At 41.0% G+C, this 20,077-nt stretch overlaps 3 protein-coding genes across 7 annotated transcripts; 1 reads left to right on the forward strand and 2 right to left on the reverse strand.

Annotated features, from left to right (window-relative positions):
- Positions 1-2,340: 2,340 nt before the first annotated feature.
- Positions 2,341-10,240, reverse strand: LOC109902649 (methylcrotonoyl-CoA carboxylase subunit alpha, mitochondrial). Of its 5 annotated transcripts, none has more exons than XM_031785946.1 (19): positions 10,065-10,240; positions 9,228-9,271; positions 8,947-9,086; positions 8,759-8,854; positions 8,515-8,636; positions 7,923-8,070; positions 7,707-7,828; positions 7,504-7,615; positions 7,236-7,317; positions 6,897-7,024; positions 6,499-6,682; positions 4,912-5,021; positions 4,603-4,819; positions 4,395-4,481; positions 3,826-3,875; positions 3,584-3,721; positions 3,384-3,488; positions 2,957-3,028; positions 2,341-2,818 (listed from the first exon to the last, which is right to left on the reverse strand). In XM_031785946.1, the coding sequence occupies exons 1-19, from the start codon at positions 10,106-10,108 to the stop codon at positions 2,702-2,704; spliced, it is 2,118 nt and encodes a 705-aa protein (XP_031641806.1). In that variant the 5' UTR covers positions 10,109-10,240; the 3' UTR covers positions 2,341-2,701. The 5 variants fall into 5 exon arrangements, 4 of the variants coding, with proteins under 4 accessions (XP_031641806.1, XP_020354777.1, XP_020354778.1 ...); XM_020499188.2 differs by having other exon boundaries at positions 9,228-9,310; positions 9,911-10,237; XM_020499189.2 differs by having other exon boundaries at positions 9,911-10,229.
- On the forward strand, positions 9,414-20,042 carry LOC109902650 (kininogen-1-like). Its single transcript, XM_020499191.2, has 8 exons — positions 9,414-9,632; positions 17,241-17,560; positions 17,707-17,823; positions 17,919-17,997; positions 18,205-18,377; positions 18,959-19,069; positions 19,284-19,382; positions 19,531-20,042. Exons 2-8 carry the CDS (start codon positions 17,351-17,353, stop codon positions 19,861-19,863), a joined length of 1,122 nt encoding a protein of 373 aa, XP_020354780.1. The 5' UTR covers positions 9,414-9,632; positions 17,241-17,350; the 3' UTR covers positions 19,864-20,042.
- On the reverse strand, positions 12,908-16,481 carry LOC109902651 (lysosome-associated membrane glycoprotein 3). Its single transcript, XM_020499193.2, has 7 exons — positions 16,424-16,481; positions 15,932-16,252; positions 15,366-15,589; positions 14,959-15,084; positions 14,596-14,650; positions 14,302-14,475; positions 12,908-13,400 (listed from the first exon to the last, which is right to left on the reverse strand). The coding sequence occupies exons 2-7, from the start codon at positions 15,999-16,001 to the stop codon at positions 13,258-13,260; spliced, it is 792 nt and encodes a 263-aa protein (XP_020354782.1). The 5' UTR covers positions 16,002-16,252; positions 16,424-16,481; the 3' UTR covers positions 12,908-13,257.
- Positions 20,043-20,077: the final 35 nt, after the last annotated feature.

A 20,077-nucleotide genomic window follows, 5' to 3' on the forward strand; every position in this document is an offset into this window, starting at 1 on the left:
GACACAATCATGAAGTGGAACGACAAACTTTTTTTAACAAATCAAAAACTGAAAAATTGGGCGTGCAAAATTATTCAGCCCCCTTAAGTTAATACTTTGTAGCGCCACCTTTTGCTGCGATTACAGCTGTAAGTCGCTTGGGGTATGTCTCTATCAGTTTTGCACATCGAGAGACTGACATTTTTTCCCATTCCTCCTTGCAAAACAGCTCGAGCTCAGTGAGGTTGGATGGAGAGCATTTGTGAACAGCAGTTTTCAGTTCTTTCCACAGATTCTCGATTGGATTCAGGTCTGGACTTTCTTGGCCATTCTAACACCTGGATATGTTTATTTTTGAACCATTCCATTGTAGATTTTGCTTTATGTTTTGGACCATTGTCTTGTTGGAAGACAAATCTCCGTCCCAGTCTCAGGTCTTTTGCAGACTCCATCAGGTTTTCTTCCAGAATGGTCCTGTATTTGGCTCCATCCATCTTCCCATCAATTGTAACCATTTTCCCTGTCCCTGCTGAAGAAAAGCAGGTCCAAACCATGATGCTGCCACCATGTTTGACAGTGGGGATGGTGTGTTCAGGGTGATGAGCTGTGTTGCTTTTACGCCAAACATAACGTTTTGCATTGTTGCCAAAAAGTTCAATTTTGGTTTCATCTGACCAGAGCACCTTCTTCCACATGTTTGGTGTGTCTCCCAGGTGGCTTGTGGCAAACTTTAAACAACACTTTTTATGGATATCTTTAAGAAATGGCTTTCTTCTTGCCACTCTTTCATAAAGGCCAGATTTGTGCAATATACGACTGATTGTTGTCCTATGGACAGAGTCTCCCACCTCAGCTGTAGATCTCTGCAGTTCATCCAGAGTGATCATGGGCCTCTTGGCTGCATCTCTGATCAGTCTTCTCCTTGTATGAGCTGAAAGTTTAGAGGGACGGCCAGGTCTTGGTAGATTTGCAGTGGTCTGATACTCCTTCCATTTCAATATTATCGCTTGCACAGTGCTCCTTGGGATGTTTAAAGCTTGGGAAATCTTTTTGTATCCAAATCCGGCTTTAAACTTCTTCACAACAGTATCTCGGACCTGCCTGGTGTGTTCCTTGTTCTTCATGATGCTCTCTGCGCTTTTAACGGACCATCACAGTGCAGGTGCATTTATACGGAGACTTGATTACACACAGGTGGATTGTATTTATCATCATTAGTCATTTAGGTCAACATTGGATCATTCAGAGATCCTCACTGAACTTCTGGAGAGAGTTTGCTGCACTGAAAGTAAAGGGGCTGAATAATTTTGCACGCCCAATTTTTCAGTTTTTGATTTGTTAAAGTTTGAAATATCCAATAAATATCGTCCCACTTGTTGATTCTTCACAAAAAAATAGTTTCATCTTTGTTTGAAGCCTGAAATGTGGCAAAAGGTCGCAAAGTTCAAGGGGGCCGAATACTTTCGCAATGCACTGTATGTTCAATTGTTCATTTCCCCCGACCTACTGATGTTCCCAGAATCTCTGTTAACCAAAGGTTTTTTAAATGTAGGGTAGAGAGGAAACGGGGGGAAGAGGTATTTAGGACTGTCATAAATCTATCCCACAGGCCAACGTCATGACAATAGTAATATACTTCTATACAGCTACAAAAGAAATGACAGGATATTGAGTTTCTCTATGAAATGATCTTTTAGAAAAAAATTATTTGGCAACACTCCGATAACGATTAGGCTCACTATTGAATGGATGACAGCACACAGGTTAGCAGACATAACTTACCACAAACAAGTTGTCAGGAGTGTGTGCTTGGGGGATTCAACACTTTATAACCCTGACTGATTTCAGCACCAACCTTCTCTCAAATTGGTTGTTTAATGATAGGTAATCTCTTCCATGGTATTAGTTTTATGGACTAAAGTAACCAATACAAGGTAGGCCTGTAAGGGGAGGCAGTTATCGGTGAATAGCCCTTACTGTAATTTCACATCCTGGATTGAATCTGAATCATGTGAGATGTAGCTAGGCTCCCACTGTTACCCTAGGTCTGGGATTTCCAAGACTAAAATGTAGCCCGAGTGTCAGTCTGTTTGTGATATCATGACAAGGAGTACAAACAGATCTGGGACCAGGCTATAGAAGATGTGGCAGCATGTACAAAACTGAAGCTAGAAGAAAATTGCCTGGCTACCCAAATTCCTTGCTCTGGCCAAATGCGACGCCATGCCCTTCCCCACAATGAGTCGATCTGAATAACTCCCCGAATAGAAATCCATTCTAGACCATCTAATTGGTCCCAGAAACTGATGGTAAAGTGGCATTTTTAAAATTCTGATTGGTTAGAGAAGAACCAATCACTGATGACTTAAAAAAAAAACATCACCCTTCATTTTGACAACACCACAAACGACTTCAATGATGGCAGTCTGCAAAGAGAGAACTGCAAGAGGAGAATAGTACAAAAGCCAGACTTCTATACAGCCATCAGAAAATTTGGATTAGAAAAAAAACCTAAGCAAATATACCAGTATTGTTATATATCGACATTTCTGCCACAAAACATGGACCTGTAGTGTGTTCCCTTAGGATTGTACAGCAGTTTGCTACTCCTGTAGAAAATGCATCAACCCTTCCGGTTGAATTTTAAAATGCCTGATTTGATTTCTACAGTAACTTAGTCTCAAAGTTCACAAATAAATATTCACACATGATTAGATTTAGATTATTCCTCCTCAGCGGCCTCCTCAAACTCTACCAGGGCTGCGTGCCGGTTGGCCTGGGAGCCATCCTTGAAAAACACCTTCTTGATGATTCCAGCTTTGGGTGCTCGGATGATGTGCTGCAGAAAGAGAGAATAGTCTGAGGACCCATAGTTCATTTAGAGCCCAATGTGAGTGATAAGTGGGTGGCTACAGAGTTAAAGTCCATGTGTAGTATTGGGAGTGGAATCCTCCCAGTGCCTGAAATGTCAGCTCACCTCCATTTTCATGGCATTCATCACCATCAAGGAGTCTCCCATCTGCACTGTGTCTCCTGCCTTCACCAGCACCTGGAATAAAGATGCGATCATATTAAGGATCTTCCCTATCAATTCTAAATGGCCCTGTTAATGTTAGGACAGAGAGTCCGTGTGGCTACATTCTGTTTTTCCATTGCAACTGACATTTATCGATTCACACCATGTCATCAACAGGAGGTATAGATTAAATCATTTTCCGACATTAGCCGCTAAGTGAGCTAATGAGAGATATCCCATGAATCAGCATGCCTGACCATCTGGCAGGAAATCACATCCCACAGCAACATATTAAAGATCAGTCAGAGTGGCTGGGTCAGCTTTTATAGACAGATACATTATGGCGGTGAGAGAGACCGCAATGAGAAGAGAATCTGTAATTTATTACCTTCTCAATGGTCCCAGTCATGGGTGCCACAGCTCCTCCCTGTGCTCCTGTGCTCACACCAGCCAGGAACTTTGGCACTGGAATGCTCACCTCCGCACTACCCTCCTGATGGGGAGGAGAGGGTGGGTTGGAGGAGAGGGTGGCTTAGAGGACCTAAGGTACCCTGATGGAGAACATGTGTTCCAGAGGAGGGGACTCACCATAGAGAAGAGGTGTACTGTGTTATCCAGGATGACCAGTTTGGGCCGGGACTTCACCCCGTTCACAGAGCAGTGCAGGAAGGATGTCTGTCCCTCTGTCTCCACCTCCCCTGACACCTGGAACACTTCCCCTCCAATCTGAGGAAGGAGACAACACATCAGCCGCAGGAAATCATGTTTGGGTATGTTCAACCTTTTCCATTAGACATTTTTACAACACTCAGCACCCACAGAACATGTACCTCCATAGAGTAGGTCCCATCTGGATTATATGTAACCGTTAATTCCACTTCTGCACAGAAAAAAAACATTTCACAGAACTTTAAGTCTTTTCTCTGCCACTTGATTCATGGAAGACTTGCCTTCATAAAAAATGCATATGATGGATCCTGTTCAAATTACTTTATGTATGACATAAAATATGAATAACTTTTACGACATAAATTCCATGTCACAAGTAAACAAAAAGTAGATTAAAAGTACTTAAAGGACAAATAAAGTACTTTTTTCTCTATTCAATCAATATTTTCAGCAACAGTGAAACATGAGGATGAGAGAGACTAACTTTGCATTAAGGACTGCTGAATGTTTCATTATAGTGAGGAGATGGTATTAAGATGGGTTCACTTATAGTCTGGACGGAATCAGACACACTAATCAATGTCATTAGTGAGGTCTAGGAGAAACAAGAATGAGGTCTAGGAGGCCTGGCTGGGCTCCTCATCAACATAAGACTGAGTGAAGAGCATTTAAATCAAACCAAGGTATACTGGCTGCTTCCTCTGAGCTATTGAAGGAGGTTTGGACTCACTAGTTTCACCCAGCTGGAGCATCATATTCATACTATATAGGATGTTCACCCTCCTGCCGTTACTGGAGGCAAAAGGAGAGAAGGGATCTGCGACAGGAGAAAAGAACAGACAGTTTAAGGTATCCTCTAACAGACAACAGCACTTTTTCAGGCAGTTGTGGTATAGTTCTCAGCGACCTGTAGACAGGCCTGTGTTGTTATTCCTCACCGTTGGACTGGTCTCTGAAGGTTTGAGTGCTGGCCCTCTCTCTGAGCAGCAGGCCCAGGGCAGCCTGACACAGTGTGGCCCTGGAGGGAGGGCTGGGCTTGGGGAACAGCTGCTCATAGTGCTGGGGGATGAAGCTGGTGGTCACATTCCCCGCCTCAAACTCTGGGTGGCCAGACAGACTCAGCAGGAAGTCAATATTGGTGTTGAGGCCTACAATCTGCCGGGATCAGTGGTCAATCAATCAACAGTTACAAAACAGAAATACGCAGTGGGATGTGTCCAGTATGTGTATAATGTTAATACTCTTACGTTGTACTGACGTAAGCAGTATCTGAGCTTCCTCAGAGCAGCAGAGCGGTCCTCTCCCCACACCACCAGTTTAGCGATCATGGGGTCGTAGTGGGCTGACACTTCATCTCCTGAGAACACAGACAGGTACATAATCATGTGGATACATCAACTAGAGGTCGACCGATTAACCGGCATGGCCGATTAATTAGGGCCGATTTCAAGTTTTCATAACAATCGGTAATTGGCATTTTTGGCTGCCGATTACATTGCATTCCATGAGAAAACTGCGTGGCAGGCTGACCACCTGTTACGCGAGTGCAGCAAGGAGCCAAGGTAAGTTGCTAGCTAGCATTAAACTTCTCTTATAAAAAACAATCAATCTTCACATAATCACTAGTTAACTACACATGGTTGATGATATTACTAGGTTAACTAGCCTGTCCTGCGTTGCATATAATCGTTAATTTATCATCGAATCACTGCCTACTTCGCCAAACGGAGAATGATTTAAGCGCATTCTCGAAAAAAGCACAATTGTACCTAACCATAAACATCAATGCCTTTCCTAAAATCAATACACAGAAGTATATATTTTTAAAACCTGCATATTTAGCTAAAATAAATTAACATTAGCAGGCAATATTAACTAGGGAAATTGTGTCACTTATCTTGCGTTCATTGCACGCAGAGTCAGGGTATATGCAACAGTTTAGGCCGCCTGGCTAGTTGCGAACTAATTTGCCAGAATTTTACATAATTATGACAACATTGAAGGTTGTGCAATGTAACAGCAATATTTAGACTTAGGGTTGCTGCCCGTTCGATAAAATACGTAACGGTTCTGTATTTCTCTGAAAGAAAAAACGTTTTGTTTTTGAAATGATAGTATCCGGATTTGACTATATTAATGGCCAATGGCTCATATTTCTGTGTTTATTATATTAGGATTCAATAGAGCCGTCTGACTGAGCATTTGCCAGCAGCTCTTAGCAATGCTTGCTTCACAGCGCTGTTTATGACTTCAAGCCTATCAACTCCTGAGATTAGGCTGGCAATATTAAAGTACCTATTAGAACATCCAATAGTCAAAGGTATATGAAATACTAATGGTATAGAGAGAAATAGTCTGCGCGTCATAATTCCTATAATAACTACAACCTAAAACTTCTTAACTGGGAATATTGAAGAACTGGGAATATTAAACTACTAGCATTCATATGTTCTCATGTTCTGAGCAAGGAACTTAAACGTTAGGTTTTTTACATGGCACATTGCACTTTTACCTTCTCCAACACTATGTTTTGCATTATTTAAACCAAATTGAGCATGTTTCATTTTTTATTTGAGACTAAATAGATTTTATTTATGTATTATATTAAGTTAAAATAAGTGTTAATTGAGTATTGTTGCAATTGTCATTATTACAAATATATATATAAAAATAACAATATTGTCTGATTAATCGGTATCTGCTTTTTTTGGTCCTCCAATAATCGGTATCAGTGTTGAAAAATCATAATCGGTCGACCTCTAATATCAACAGTACTGTCTGACGGCTGTGTTAAATAGGTGTAAGTAGGTCCAGGTGAACTGGGTGTACTGTACCTTCCCTGACGCCTGTCTCGATGCGTGTGCACTCGTCTGCCAGGGGTGTAGACAGATGAAGGAGGGGTCCTGCCCCAGGGAGGAAGTCGTTGTTGGGGTCCTCAGCGTATATCCTGGCCTCAAACGAATGGCCCATCAGTTCTATCTCCTCCTGCAGGAGGGGCAGCCTCTCGCCTGCAGCCACCTGAGAGACAAGTGAGAAGAGTACACAAACGTCAGGGTGATGCGTTTACAAATTGTTAACCAAATCTATATTCAGATTGAAATCCTGCTATCTCTGGGATTATGTGAGATTATGAGGCCCTCTAAAAGAGCTAATAAATACACTCAACATATTACAACACATTGATGTCCCCAACACCCTTCTGTTGCCATTCCTCTCCCTCTTTCTGCCTTACCCTGAGCTGCCACTCCACCAGGTCAGTACCAGTGATCATCTCAGACACAGGGTGCTCCACCTGCAGACGCGTGTTCATCTCCATGAAGAAGAAGTTGTGCTGTGCATCCATGATGAACTCCACAGTGCCTGCATATAGACAGGGACATACATGTGGTTAATACACCAGTGCACAGGATGGTGCAAAGCAAACAGGTGTTACAACAGAATATTTTTTTCACACCCTCTAGTGGGTGAGTGTTCAATGCCCCAAAAAAAGACAATGGAAATTGAGGACTCTGCATCCCAGCATGCAAATATTAATTATTTGTGTAAGGTTTGAGGTCAATTCTCTGTTCACCTGCTCCCACATAGTTGACAGCTTTGGCTGCTCTCACGGCTGCCTCACCCAGTTTCCGCCTCACCTCCTTGCTAATTCCAGGCTGCAAGCACAGGTACAAACACAAAAACACTACAAATCATTAACACACACATACAGTCACACAGACTAGGGAGTGCAAAACACAGTGCATCAAGCCTCCTATCCAGCAGACAGCCATTCACACAGGAAACCAAGACATGTGGTGCTGAGAGCAAAATTATGGCGGTAGCTATATCATAGCACTTACACCTGGTGCTTCCTCAATGATCTTCTGGTGCCTTCTCTGCACGCTGCAATCCCTCTCAAACAGGTAGACAGCATTTCCATGCTGGTCCCCAAAAACCTGGACCTCCACATGTCTGGTGAGTGAAGCAAGATCTGTCACAACATCTAAACAGGGGTGTAGTCTGAACCTTAAACATAAATAGATACAGAGTGTCTTCTACATACCTGGGGTCCTCTACAAATTTCTCCACTAGCATGACATCATCATTGAAGGACTTGCGAGCCTCTCGTCTCGCAGACTCAAGCTGCTCGTGGAAGTCTTCAGCGGTGTGTGCAATGCGCATTCCCTAGATAAACCAATCACAACCGTAGGAGCCTTAAGACAAACAACAACACTATCATTCCATGAAACAATCCTTTCTGTGTGTGCATCTAACTTACTTTACCACCCCCGCCACGCACAGCCTTTATCATCACTGGGTAGCCTATCCTGACAGCCTCAGCTTGGAGCTTCTCATCCGATTGGTCCTCTCCGTGGTAACCCTCGATGATAGGAACACCCGCAGCTGACATTATGTATTTTGATGTACTAGGAAAAATATATCGATTTCTAAGATGTAACTTTTTAATAACTAGTATTCAAATCAGACTTACAACATACAACACTGAAGAGTGACTTTAAAGAGAAGTCATTCATTGGCCACGCCCACCACATCCCCATCACTAACTTCACAACTGCTGCTAAAAAATATCCTAGGGGACACACTGTCATTTAAAAGGTAGATACAGCAAAATAAAGTTCCCACAAGCAGCCCCGCAGATATTGAGATGAGCGAAATGCAACACAGTCACACAGTATCTGTGCATGTTCACGGGTTTGCTTCACACTGTTACAGCGTGGTAGCCATGGCACCAACACAGCAGAGACGTTGTGCCTCGCGCTTCAACACTCTTAGTTGTTGAGGAAATTGACCCACTAAGCCGTTTACTTTCTGCATCTATGTCATATCGCTGAGTCTACCTTTTACTATACCTTTTGATACCCATGTCTCTGATAGCAGATGATGGAGGGCCAATAAAGATGATACCCTCCTGTTTGCATGCCTCAGCAAACTCTGTGTTCTCTGACAGGAAGCCATATCCTGGGTGGACAGCCTATAACAAAAATACCATTCATAAACGTATTCGTCAGTTATAGTCTGAATTGCGACTTTGAGAAACTAGGATTGCCACAATGAATGAGTACTGTAAATACAATACTGCACTTGACAACATACATGTGATCCAGATCTCTTGGCAACCTCCATGACTTTCTCCATGGACAAGTAACTCTGCTGGGATGCGGCTGGCCCAATGTTATAGGCCTCATCTGCCTAAGAAACATGAGAAGCCCCATAAATACAGATGCATCTACAAACATATACAGACAGGGGGGTCAAAGTTTCAACCTTTAGCCTTGACATACCATGGCCACATGCATGGAATGACGATCTGCATCACTGTATACTGCCACAGAGCGCACACCCATCTTCTTTGCTGTTCGCATCACACGGCAGGCGATTTCTCCTCTGTTGGCAACGAGGACTTTTTCTATCCTGCCTTGCCCTAAGAGGGAAAGAGACCTGAGGTATGAGTGATGATGTAAAGCATACTAATCGAGACAACTAAAATGCTTCCTTTGCAGTTCAATCTACATGGCGATTAATAACTTCAAAGAGATATTCAATATTGCTCCATGTTACTTACAAATTGAGGCAAACCGCACAAATCCTTTGGTCCATATCAATTTCCTAAGATGAGATAATAAAAGAACAAGGCAGGACACGGACCTTGATGGTTGAAAAGGTCATGTAAAGAGAGCACGTTGTTACAGCTGTTTACATCAATGAATGGCTTTCAAGGGCATGCTAACTGTACCATGTACTAAAGAGCAGTTTGTTTGTCCACAGCTGGCTAACACTCGTATTCATAATGATCATTGCTCAAAGAAGATAACTAGTTGATATAGAGCTAAATGCATTCAATTAACTGCCCATCGCTTTGGAAACAAAACATTTAACCGTTCAACTGGTTAACTACCTAGCTGTTATGCTAAGTTAGCCAGCCAGCTACCTTTATTTAACCAGAATCGGTGGATAATTTTTAAGAAAGGTAAGTAGTCTAGTTAGCCATGTTGACACACACAACATATGGCTTAATCGTTTTGGCCAACATGTGCTAGGGTTGTTTAACCATTTTAACACTAACGTTAGCTAGCGTCAAGAAGCAAACTAGCTACAATCTTGCGCGTTGGGTTTGCTGACTAGCTAGCTAGCAAACTGTCTTGACAGAAAACTATCGACATCTTCTAATCTTAGCAGTTTATTTATTCAAAATAGCTAACATGCAGTTATCGTAAACATAACATATGACAAGCATTATCGACTTACTGTTGAAATATTCTTAAACCCTGTAGGGTTTGAACATTCAGGACAGAAGCCATGTGAAGTTAACGTTTGCAGTCTAAACAGTCAGTAGCTGGCTAACGCGTCAGCTGAATAAGAAAATAAGCGTTTGCCTTTCAAATATATTATTTCGATTTACCATTTAAAATGTAGCTGGTTAAGATACTGCACTTTACAATACATATTATCAACTAAAGTTGATCGGTGGAAATGGTATTATATGAAACTATAGGCCGAAACATGCTTAGTTTGGTGAAAATCGCTACAAAGTGACGTAAACGACTAAATTCAATTTGCTGCGTGCTTCTCTCTTGTGGACGCGTAGGATGATCAACCAATAGAAAATGCCGAGACAGAGGCGGGGCAGAGAGGAAGGAGGCAAAGCAAGACGTTTTACCAAATCAAAGCAACATTTTATTGGTCACATGCACATGGTTAGCAGAAGTTAATGCGAGTGTAGCGAAATGCTTGTGCTTCTAGTTCCGACCATGCAGTAATATTTAAGTAATCTAACAATTTCACAACAACTACCTTATACACACAAGTGTAAAGGAATTAATAGAAATAAGTATATACAAATATATGAATGACAGATGGCCGAATGTCATAGGCAAGATGCAGTAGATGGTATAGAGTACAGTAAGTACATATGGGATGAGTAATGTAGGGTATGTAACCATTATATAAAGTGGCATTGTTTAAAATGGCTAGTGATACATGTATTACATCCTATTTTTAATGATTAAAGTGGCTAGAGATTTGAGTCAGTATGTTGGCAGCAGCAACTCAATGTTAGTGATGGCTGTTTAACAGTTTGATGGCCTTGAGATAGAAGCTGTTTTTCAGTCTCGGTCCCCACTTTAATGCACCTGTACTGACCTCGCCTTCTGGATGATAGCGGGGTGAACAGGCAGTGGCTCGGGTGGTTGTTGTCCTTAATGATCTTTTAGGCCTTCCTGTTACATCGGGTGGTGTAGGTGTCCTGGAGGGCAGGTAGTTTGCCCCCGGTGATGCGTTGTGCAGACCTCACTACCCTCTGGAGAGCCTTACGGTTATGGGCGGGGCAGTTGCCGTACCAGGCGGTGATACAGCCCGACAGGATGCTTTCGATTGTGCATCTGTAAAAGTTTGTTAGTGTTTTTGGTGACAAGCCGAATTTCTTCAGCCTCCTGTCTGGGTGGGTGGACCATTTCAGTTTGTCCGTGATGTGTACGCCGAGGAACTTAAAACTTTCCACCCTCTTCACTACTGACTACCGTCGATGTGGATAGTGGGGTGCTTCCTCTCCTGTTTCCTGAAGTCCACGATCATCTTCTTTGTTTTGTTGACATTGAGTTTAAGGTTATTTTCCTGACATCAAACTCCGAGGGCCCTGACCTCCTCCCTGTAGGCCGTCTCGTCGTTGTTGGTAATCAAGTTTACCACTGTAGTGCCACAGATAGAACAACGTTAGTTACTTTAGTTACGACACATATTTGGTTTGTCCACAAAAAAGAAGCCCACAAAGTGAGGAATTTTTGTATGGAGGTCAATGAGCGTGTCGAATTTGGTCAACTAAAAAAAGTAATTGCTAATTTACTACGTGAGGCTTATTTGATATAATAGAAGTTTCGTAATGGTTAGGTTGTTACTCATGTACTGATATAAGTGGACGCACGGGGCATTTCATCAATTATACTTTATATCAGAGTTGCGCCTGTTGTTATACATAGATAGAGAACTCATCATGGATATAACCCGTTTTAAAATGGACATTACCGTTTAGGGCTTGCACCATTTTAAAGTAGTCAACTGGGTGTGGATTCCTATTAGTTAGGGGCAATCAGCTAATGTTGATGAAGGAAATGACCTAATTTAAAACGGAGAAAGCCTCAATGGCACTACCCGTGCTGTCACAGACACCTTTAATGGTACAGATTCAAAGATGAGTCTTCTATCTCTATGGTCTGTTGGTCACATGCATATCTGCCCTCTCATTGACTAAAATTATCCCACCTGATCTAGCCTCCTCCCACCTGACTTCCATCTTTGAGGACATGTATTTTTCCATTGTTAGAGCAGTAAATCGGTTATCTTTTCAATATTGTAAAGAATATTGTAAAGTTACAATATAATAGCTAATCTTGGGGCGTGGTGATCCAATAAGGAGAGGTCACAGTGTTGACACTTTGGAAGTACATTTTTTTGAGAGGTTCCAGACATAATTTCCACCATCTTGCAGAACAGCCACGTAGGTAGGCCCACCCAATCAGTGACATATGCGCATTGAGGCATATGTCACTGTGCTTCAATGGCTAACAGTATAGCTTCCGTTCCTCTCCCCTACCTGGGCTTGAACCAGGGACCCTCTGTACACATCAACAACTGACACCCACGAAGCATCATTAACCATCACGCCACAAAAGCCACGGCCCTTGCAGAGCAAGGGGAACAACTACTTCAGGTCTCAGAGCGAGTGACGTCACCCGATTGAAACACTATTAGCGTGCACCACCGCTAACTAGCTAGCCATTTCACATCGGTTACATATGCACCATGCTTCTGCCTACATAATTTGTTCATTTAGCAAACAATTTGGCTCATAACCCAGTGCCTTTATCTCAGTCAGTTTATTTGAGCTTTAATTAGCTTAAAAATGCTAAATGTTTATCTCGACCCCATTGCAAAATGTGTAGAATAGCAAGAGATTAGCTATAAAACTGCACATTTTCCTGTCTGCCCCATGGCAAAATTTGAAGAATTGCAGTAAATCAGCTTTAGAACTGCAATATTTTCTCTTTGCCCTATGGCAGAATGTGTAGAATTACAGGAAGTTCGCTTATTTTTTAAATAATAATGATGATTATTTTGCAGGCCCACCCTCCAACGAATTTCTGGCTACGCTACTGTTACAGAATTAGCTCTTTTTGGACAGTGTGTTTTTATAATAAAGCATGCAAGAAATCTATACTTATATGTGAACTTGAAAGTAATGAATTTCAATTGTGCTGGATAAAGCCACACTTTTAATAAGGGAATATGAGCACTCTTTAAACAAAATATAATTTCCCCCAAAAAATATAATTAGCATGCATCATGATTCAATTTGCTGACCATATTGGCTGATTATGATTGTAAACTTACAGAGTGTTTTCCTAGAAGTATTAACCACATTCACATATTTTTTTTACTGTAATAATATTATTTCTATTTTCTTTGCAAACAGAATTAAATATTAAAAAACAACAATAAAAAGGTTCATATTGAGTCATGGATAAAAATACTAAAAAGCATCTAGGAAATACAAAACATGGCTATAAAAAGCATTCATGTTATGTTTGCATGAAGTCTTCTCAGATCCTGTCATAGCCAGCTTGTCTACGGTTGTTCCAGATGATCAGGAAGGTCAGGACAGCAATCAGGAGGAGTCCCACAACCGTGGCACCAATAATGATGGGGAAGATCCTCTTGTTGAAGTCAGCCCAGCACTCAACCTCTGAAATGCCATAGGGGGGACAACAATATATATATATTGTTTATGAAACTTGAAAGGGAAGAAAGTCCTGCAATTTCAACACCTCAAAGACCAGCATGAGCTTCCTGAAACTAGCTTCTTAAATACTGGTTCAAAGAAAAGACAAAATACAATTTCTCTAATACTCCAAAGGAATCACTACCCGAAAATCGTATTCATAGTACTTGGTCAACTTGAGGTCTGATCTCACTGACGTATAATACACGGAATAATAATTGACCTACTTATAATAACCTAACATGCAAATGAGACAGAAAGAGACCTAGGCTGTAACTATGACCCAGTAGACTGGGATGACTTGCTTGAAACCTTTCAGAACTACTTGATGGCAACCAAACATAGACAGATGCAATTCAATATATTGAACAACACATATTTTACTTCACATAGACTGCATTTACTTGATAATAAAATAACTGACATATGTCTTAGATGTAAGATAAATACAGGAGATTTACTGCATATGTTATGGAGTTTTCCCTTCCTAGATCATTTAAAAAATATATATCAGCAAAATGTATTAGAGCCAGAACTTCAAAATGACCCCAGGGTGTGGTTAACTTTTTTTGCAAGTTTTTTAAAACTTTGTAAAGTAAATGTAATGTAAAAATAGAAACACAGTATTGATTTTGTTTTGACTGATTCTGTTACATTTTACAATATTTTTTAAAATAATAATATTTAATCTAGATCTTAACACTTGGATAATTGTTTTTGAGGGGCCAAAACGGTAAAACATTACCTTTACAATAATACATTTAAAAGAGCATTATACCATAAATATGCTTGCAGAAAAATAATAAACAGAAGGCTTTCGAACATCATGAACGAAAAGGTCTGCAAAATGTAAAAATTGACATACCCTCTCCAAACTTCCCATTGGTGAGTTTGAAGGCTTGGAACTGAAGAGGCCCAAGCTTCACTCTAAGGTTTTCAGCCAGATGAAACTCGGTCTGAGAATTACACTTGAGGCTGTGGTCAGCGGCGGTTGGGAACAGCTTTTCATGTTCTATCACCCCAGGATAGTTTTTATTTCCTAATGGTGAAAGAATATGCTCAGCCTTGTTTTTCGAACAATGAAAAATCAGTTGAAAAATATCCATGCATTTTTTTTCAAATCATGTGTCTACTTGTGAGATCATGTTGGTCAACTCACCTTTGCTTGGTGCCAAATTAGCTCTGACCTTTGACACATAGGATATGTTCCCTTCCTGTGGGAGGAAAAATAGTTAATGATGTGCATTAAATAAATAAATCATTGTTTTTATTAAAAGCCAAACATGCAAATCATCATGCAAATGCATTTGAATGAGTTTGCTTCTGCTCAGAGCCATATATAGATATAATGTATTGCTTTGCTTCTGATCGTTATGTGGAACAGTTGTGGTCAACCTGTGATTATTCTTAGTTATCATCTCAGAGTCGGAGAGGAAAAAACTTTTCCAGTTATAAGGTGATGTGGTCATATGCATTAGACATCATGTGTGGCATGAGAAGATGGAAGCTTCTGAATTTGTACCTTTTCAAAGGTGAGATCCAGATAGCCTCCCTCTCCTACAATAGCCAGGGAAAGAACGGCCTCTTTTTGACCACATCTCCCTGTAGCGAGGGTGGTGGAAGGGTCTAAGTTGAAATAGGAAGCTTTCTGAAAAAGGATCAACATACCATTGGATTGGAAAAGGACAAAAGCAATAGCAAACAAGTGATGATGTAGGAACAAGTAATTCTTGTTATAGATTTAGAGCTACTTAATAATATAGTATCATAATGAGTGTATGGTCGAACTCATGACCAAACATAGTAATGTGAATGTCAATGGCCGTTTTATTTTTTCACGACTTAGGTGACAAACCACATGATGTCTCACCCCTGATAAAGAAGTGCTGAAACACAAACAAAAAGTGCTGAGAAAGTGATTGTCCCTACCTTCTTCTCAATAACTATGTACTCCACTCCCATGGAGACCTTGATGCATGGCTTTCCTGCGGTGTCATTCAGCACATAGTTTCCGGTGACAGGAGCGGTCTCTTTGGGCTGAAGAACAGGCTTCTCTGGGAGGCTTGATTGCTCGGTAGGCTCAGGGTTGTTTAGGCCAGACTCATCTGTGGTGATGATGGTCTGGTCCAATGCAGCAGTTATAAGGCTGTTTCCTGTGAAGCGGTGTAGTGTGTGAAGTGTGAAGTGAAACAGTTTACAGAAACGATAAACCCAGGGCAACATTCACATGCACAATTACAGATCCCCCTTAGGTTCATCTTATTTTTTACAATACAATTAAATAAATGATTGTAAAAATGTGTTGAAGTAGCCATGATTATGTCTGTAAAATGTCATGCAATGATTTAGACTTTTTAAGAGTACACTTCCACTCTTTTCTAACATTATCTAAGAATCAAATTCAGATTCAAATGGCCTGCAGTATCAACTTATATCAGACTACCACTACCACCGAATAGATTAGACATTATTAGATAGAGGTGCATGCAACTCACCCATTATGATCGCAACCAGTAGAAAAAGTATTGTTTCACGATGCATGTTGTTTCTGAGTTTGTCTGTCATCTTCTGTGTTCAGTTGAGTATTTGTGTTGTGACCAAATGTATGAGGTGTGATGTGGTGAATTCATCTCCAGACGACCAAAACGCCTTGTTCAAGAGATGAGTGCTCAGGGGGAGGGGCAAAGAGGGTTTTCTTTTTAAATGATTTATGAGCTATCTTTAAATGGCTGATATACCCTATATGATGTGACTAACTTTACCTTGTGCTGTTGCAGGTCAGATATCTTGTTATTTGTGTCTACTCAACTCTTTATCTAAAAAGATAGCGTTAAAGTAGGTTGGTTCAAAGGACATGTTGATTGAGCAGTTTCTATGACAATTACTTGTTTGAATTAATCCTGAGTTACAGGCTTTAGGCTCTAAATTGAAAATATGAGGAAATTTTTTTTTCTATTGGTTTATCAAAGATTGTATTTGTATCATACCTGGACCATGATGCCTTTATACATTGGTTCATGTTTATTGCACCGGAGCTGTGGTTGGATTCTGGGAATGGCTGCGCTGCTGGGGAAATCAAACTGTGTGTTAGCAGGCATTGGATGCATTTAGGGTCAAAGGTAGGGAGGGACAAAGTATCTCCTAAAATACACACTACTGCAGCAATGTGTCAATGCAAGTCAGGATTCATTTTGGATTGACAAACTGACAAGCATTTTTGGAAAGGGTCCATGTTCACCCATCCAAGTACTTTATAATGGGAGAGAGGTTGTCCTATTGCCTTCCATTTACATCTTAATAACACGGACTTCTACTATTGTATTACCTTCTGACACTAATACTAAAGTAATATGTATGTTTACTTTAGAGATAAAACATTTGTTTTCGTTAGACCAAAAGGTTTTGATAAAGTCATGAAGTGGCTATTTATTACAGGAAATGAATTTGTGATGTTTCATTTGACCAGCACATTCACAGAGACGTTCAAGGTTTTATTCCATAAATTATAGAGGAGACAGGACAATAAACCCTCCTCAGGCACTTGACTCCTTGATAGATCTTTTGAGATAGGTAAAGACAACAAACTGGTGTCACAACAAGTGACTGTAGAAGGATAATATGATTTATAACATGTCCATCATTGTTCTTGCATGCCATAAACTCTCCACAACTCAGAGACAGATATAGATTTTTCAAAGAATGCAGGCATGGTGGTGACAGCAGATAAGTAAACATTTACTCTGTTGTCACTGGGACTGCCTGGATGCCTTTCTGATTGTGCACTGTCTCATTTTATTTGAACAGGTCTGTGTAGGCGAATAGACTACAGTCAATCATTTCAGAGGTAGGAGTCCAGTAAGGAACGAGATCTCACATTTCCTTCTCTCCGGACCTGGGACATACATGTCTTTGTTATGAAGCTGGGAGTGAGGCTATGTGTGCTGGTGATCTCTCTCCAGCTTTGGGCTCTAGGACAGAGGCAGGAGCTTGAGCCAGAGCAGGTCCTTGTGTTCTGTGATGACAAAGACGTGGAGGCAGCTGTGGACTTGGCCCTTGTCAAGTACAATGAGAAGCTTCCTTATGGAAATCAACTAGCACTCTACCAGATTCTGGAGGCCTCAACGGTAGGTGACATATTGAGAATATTGTTATTTATATTTAGTTATTTATCCAGTCCTTTTTGCGTACATCTTGAGTTCATTGTATTGATGAAGAGAAAATACTAACATTACTACACAGTCACAGTATTTATTGCTTTCCTCTCTTCTAGGCTCAGAGTGACTCAGGCACTCAGTACTTTGTGGTATTCAATGGCAGGGTCACTGACTGTCCAGCAGGGGGAAACAAAGTCTGGAGAGACTGTGACTACCTCTCAACTGGGAACCAGGTAACTTACCTGGTACATTGTTATTAGATGACATCTCTGTGCAATCTGATTTTTAAATAACAATAAAAACATATATTGTTCTGTTTATTTATCAGGTGCCAAGCCCTTGTAATGCAACAGTCCACATGTCAGAGACAGATAAAGAGGTCCTGGCAGTTTTCTGTGACCCAGTTGGTTAGTTTTTCACTTCACACAAAGTAGGACAAGCCAAAGACCACATACAAGTCTATTTATACTTAGAGTTTTTCCAGACAACCAGATGAATGTCAACCAAAGATTGACTCATGTAGAGGAATTTATATTTGTTGATTTAGATTAGAATCACCAAAAAATGTGTGGTTAAAATTAATTTCTATACTGACAACCCTCTCTGTTCTCCAGTGGAGGCCCCTGTTGTTGCTGAACGCTCCACATGTCTGGGGTGTCCTAGGGAGATTGATGTGGACAGTGAGGACCTAAAGGCTCCTGTGACATACTCCATCACTAGGTTCAATGCGGATTCTGACTCCAGCCATCACTTCGTCCTGAACAGTGTTGGTTTTGCTACGAGACAGGTAAATCAGTTTCAAATCTCACTCTGAGTTATTGAATGCTACAAAGGCTAGTTGACTACGCCACCTGGTGGAAAGTTGAGCAAGACTCTAAATACCTTGTTCAATTCAAACCTGATTCACACTGTAGGGACAAACTGAGCTGAACTAGGCCATGGCTGATCTGGTTACGCATCTACGATAGCTGCTGGAACCATACTGGAAACGACCATGTGAAAAGAGAAGATCAGAGCCAGTACGGTACAGTTCTAGCCCTAAAGTGTGAATCAGGTAACCGAGTGACCAGTTGGGATCAGGGGTGTTAGACCCTACAACAGTTACCAACAACACAAATCTTTTAAAGTGATCTACTTTTGAAAAAATATAATTTAATTTAAGTGTCTTTGCTCATCCCTTCCAATGGAAATATTCCAAATCATCTCCTTGGCTCTGGAATTAGTGGGTGTGGTGTGACTATATTTACCTCTATGGGTGTGACCCTTGGACTGCACTGTACTTGTTTGCGGTAGCAGTGTCATTCCAGAATCCACTGGGGGGAGGGCGGCTCAAACTAATGAGTAACTTCTTTCACATGCTCCTCTTAGGTGGTTGCTGGATTCAGGTATAGACTGATGTTCGATATGAGGAAAAGCAATTGCTCCAAAGCGGACCACAAAGAGCTGAACGATGAATGTCATCCAGATGCTGAAGATGTGGTAAACCACAATGGAGCTCATAGTATTTTTTGAATAGGCTACAGTATATATATAATATGATTCTGCTGTTGTAATACTTCTGAGAGGAAATTAAATAGTTATACTTTTTGGAGAGAAAAAAACCCATACCATTCAATGTGGTATCATAACATTTCATTGTAATGCTATGTATCATGAATGCTTGTCCCTGCCATCCTGTGTACCGTCTCTCTAGGAACTTGCTCACTGCAATTCTACAGTAGATGTGGCACCTTGGAGACATGAGACTGCAGAAGCAAATGTGGAATGTGCACCAGGTCCCCTTCAGAATTTTGTGAGACATTCTGCAAACTATACTACTATAGCATATCAATGATGCTCTGAAAATATGATACATTAATAGGGTAGTGATGTGTAGCTATATATTTTGGAAATTTGTGCTAAATGGAGGATTTTGACCAGGAAAATTTTTCCATTCACAGGAAGTCTTTAGAAGAAGGCCCCCTGGATGGTCTCCCTTGAGGAACTTCAACAATTTTGCCGAAGCAACTCCAGCCTCAACTGCTTCAGCCAAAGAGGAGTCTTTAGAGGAGTCTCAGGAGCTCAGCCTGACTGCTGTCACCACAGCTAGCAGAGACCCAGAGCCAACCATGCCCCCCACCACTACTGCAGAGAGCCCTTTCCACTGCCCCTCCAAGCCCTGGACGCAGTTTGTCCCTCTAACAATCCCCAGCCCTGCACAGGAGAAAAGCACAACACCCCCAACAGTGGTAGAGGGGTGCTTTAGTGATTTAGACTTGCTGGGGAAAAAATAAGTGAATGCTTGTATAATGCATTTGTATCATAAGCACACCTGCTGATTTGAAATAAAAATAATCATTTTATTCTCTTTTTGACAATGCAGTTCTCACTTTTGCATTTCCTCAAATTTGTCAAAGTACATATTAACTGTTTGGCAATTTGATACTAAAAATAAATAACTAAATGTACGAAATTGTGCTGGGTGCTGTGTTATTCTGTAAAGCAACA

The sequence above is a fragment of the Oncorhynchus kisutch genome, linkage group LG13 (assembly GCF_002021735.2).
Source record: "Oncorhynchus kisutch isolate 150728-3 linkage group LG13, Okis_V2, whole genome shotgun sequence".
Taxonomy (NCBI): domain Eukaryota; kingdom Metazoa; phylum Chordata; class Actinopteri; order Salmoniformes; family Salmonidae; genus Oncorhynchus; species Oncorhynchus kisutch.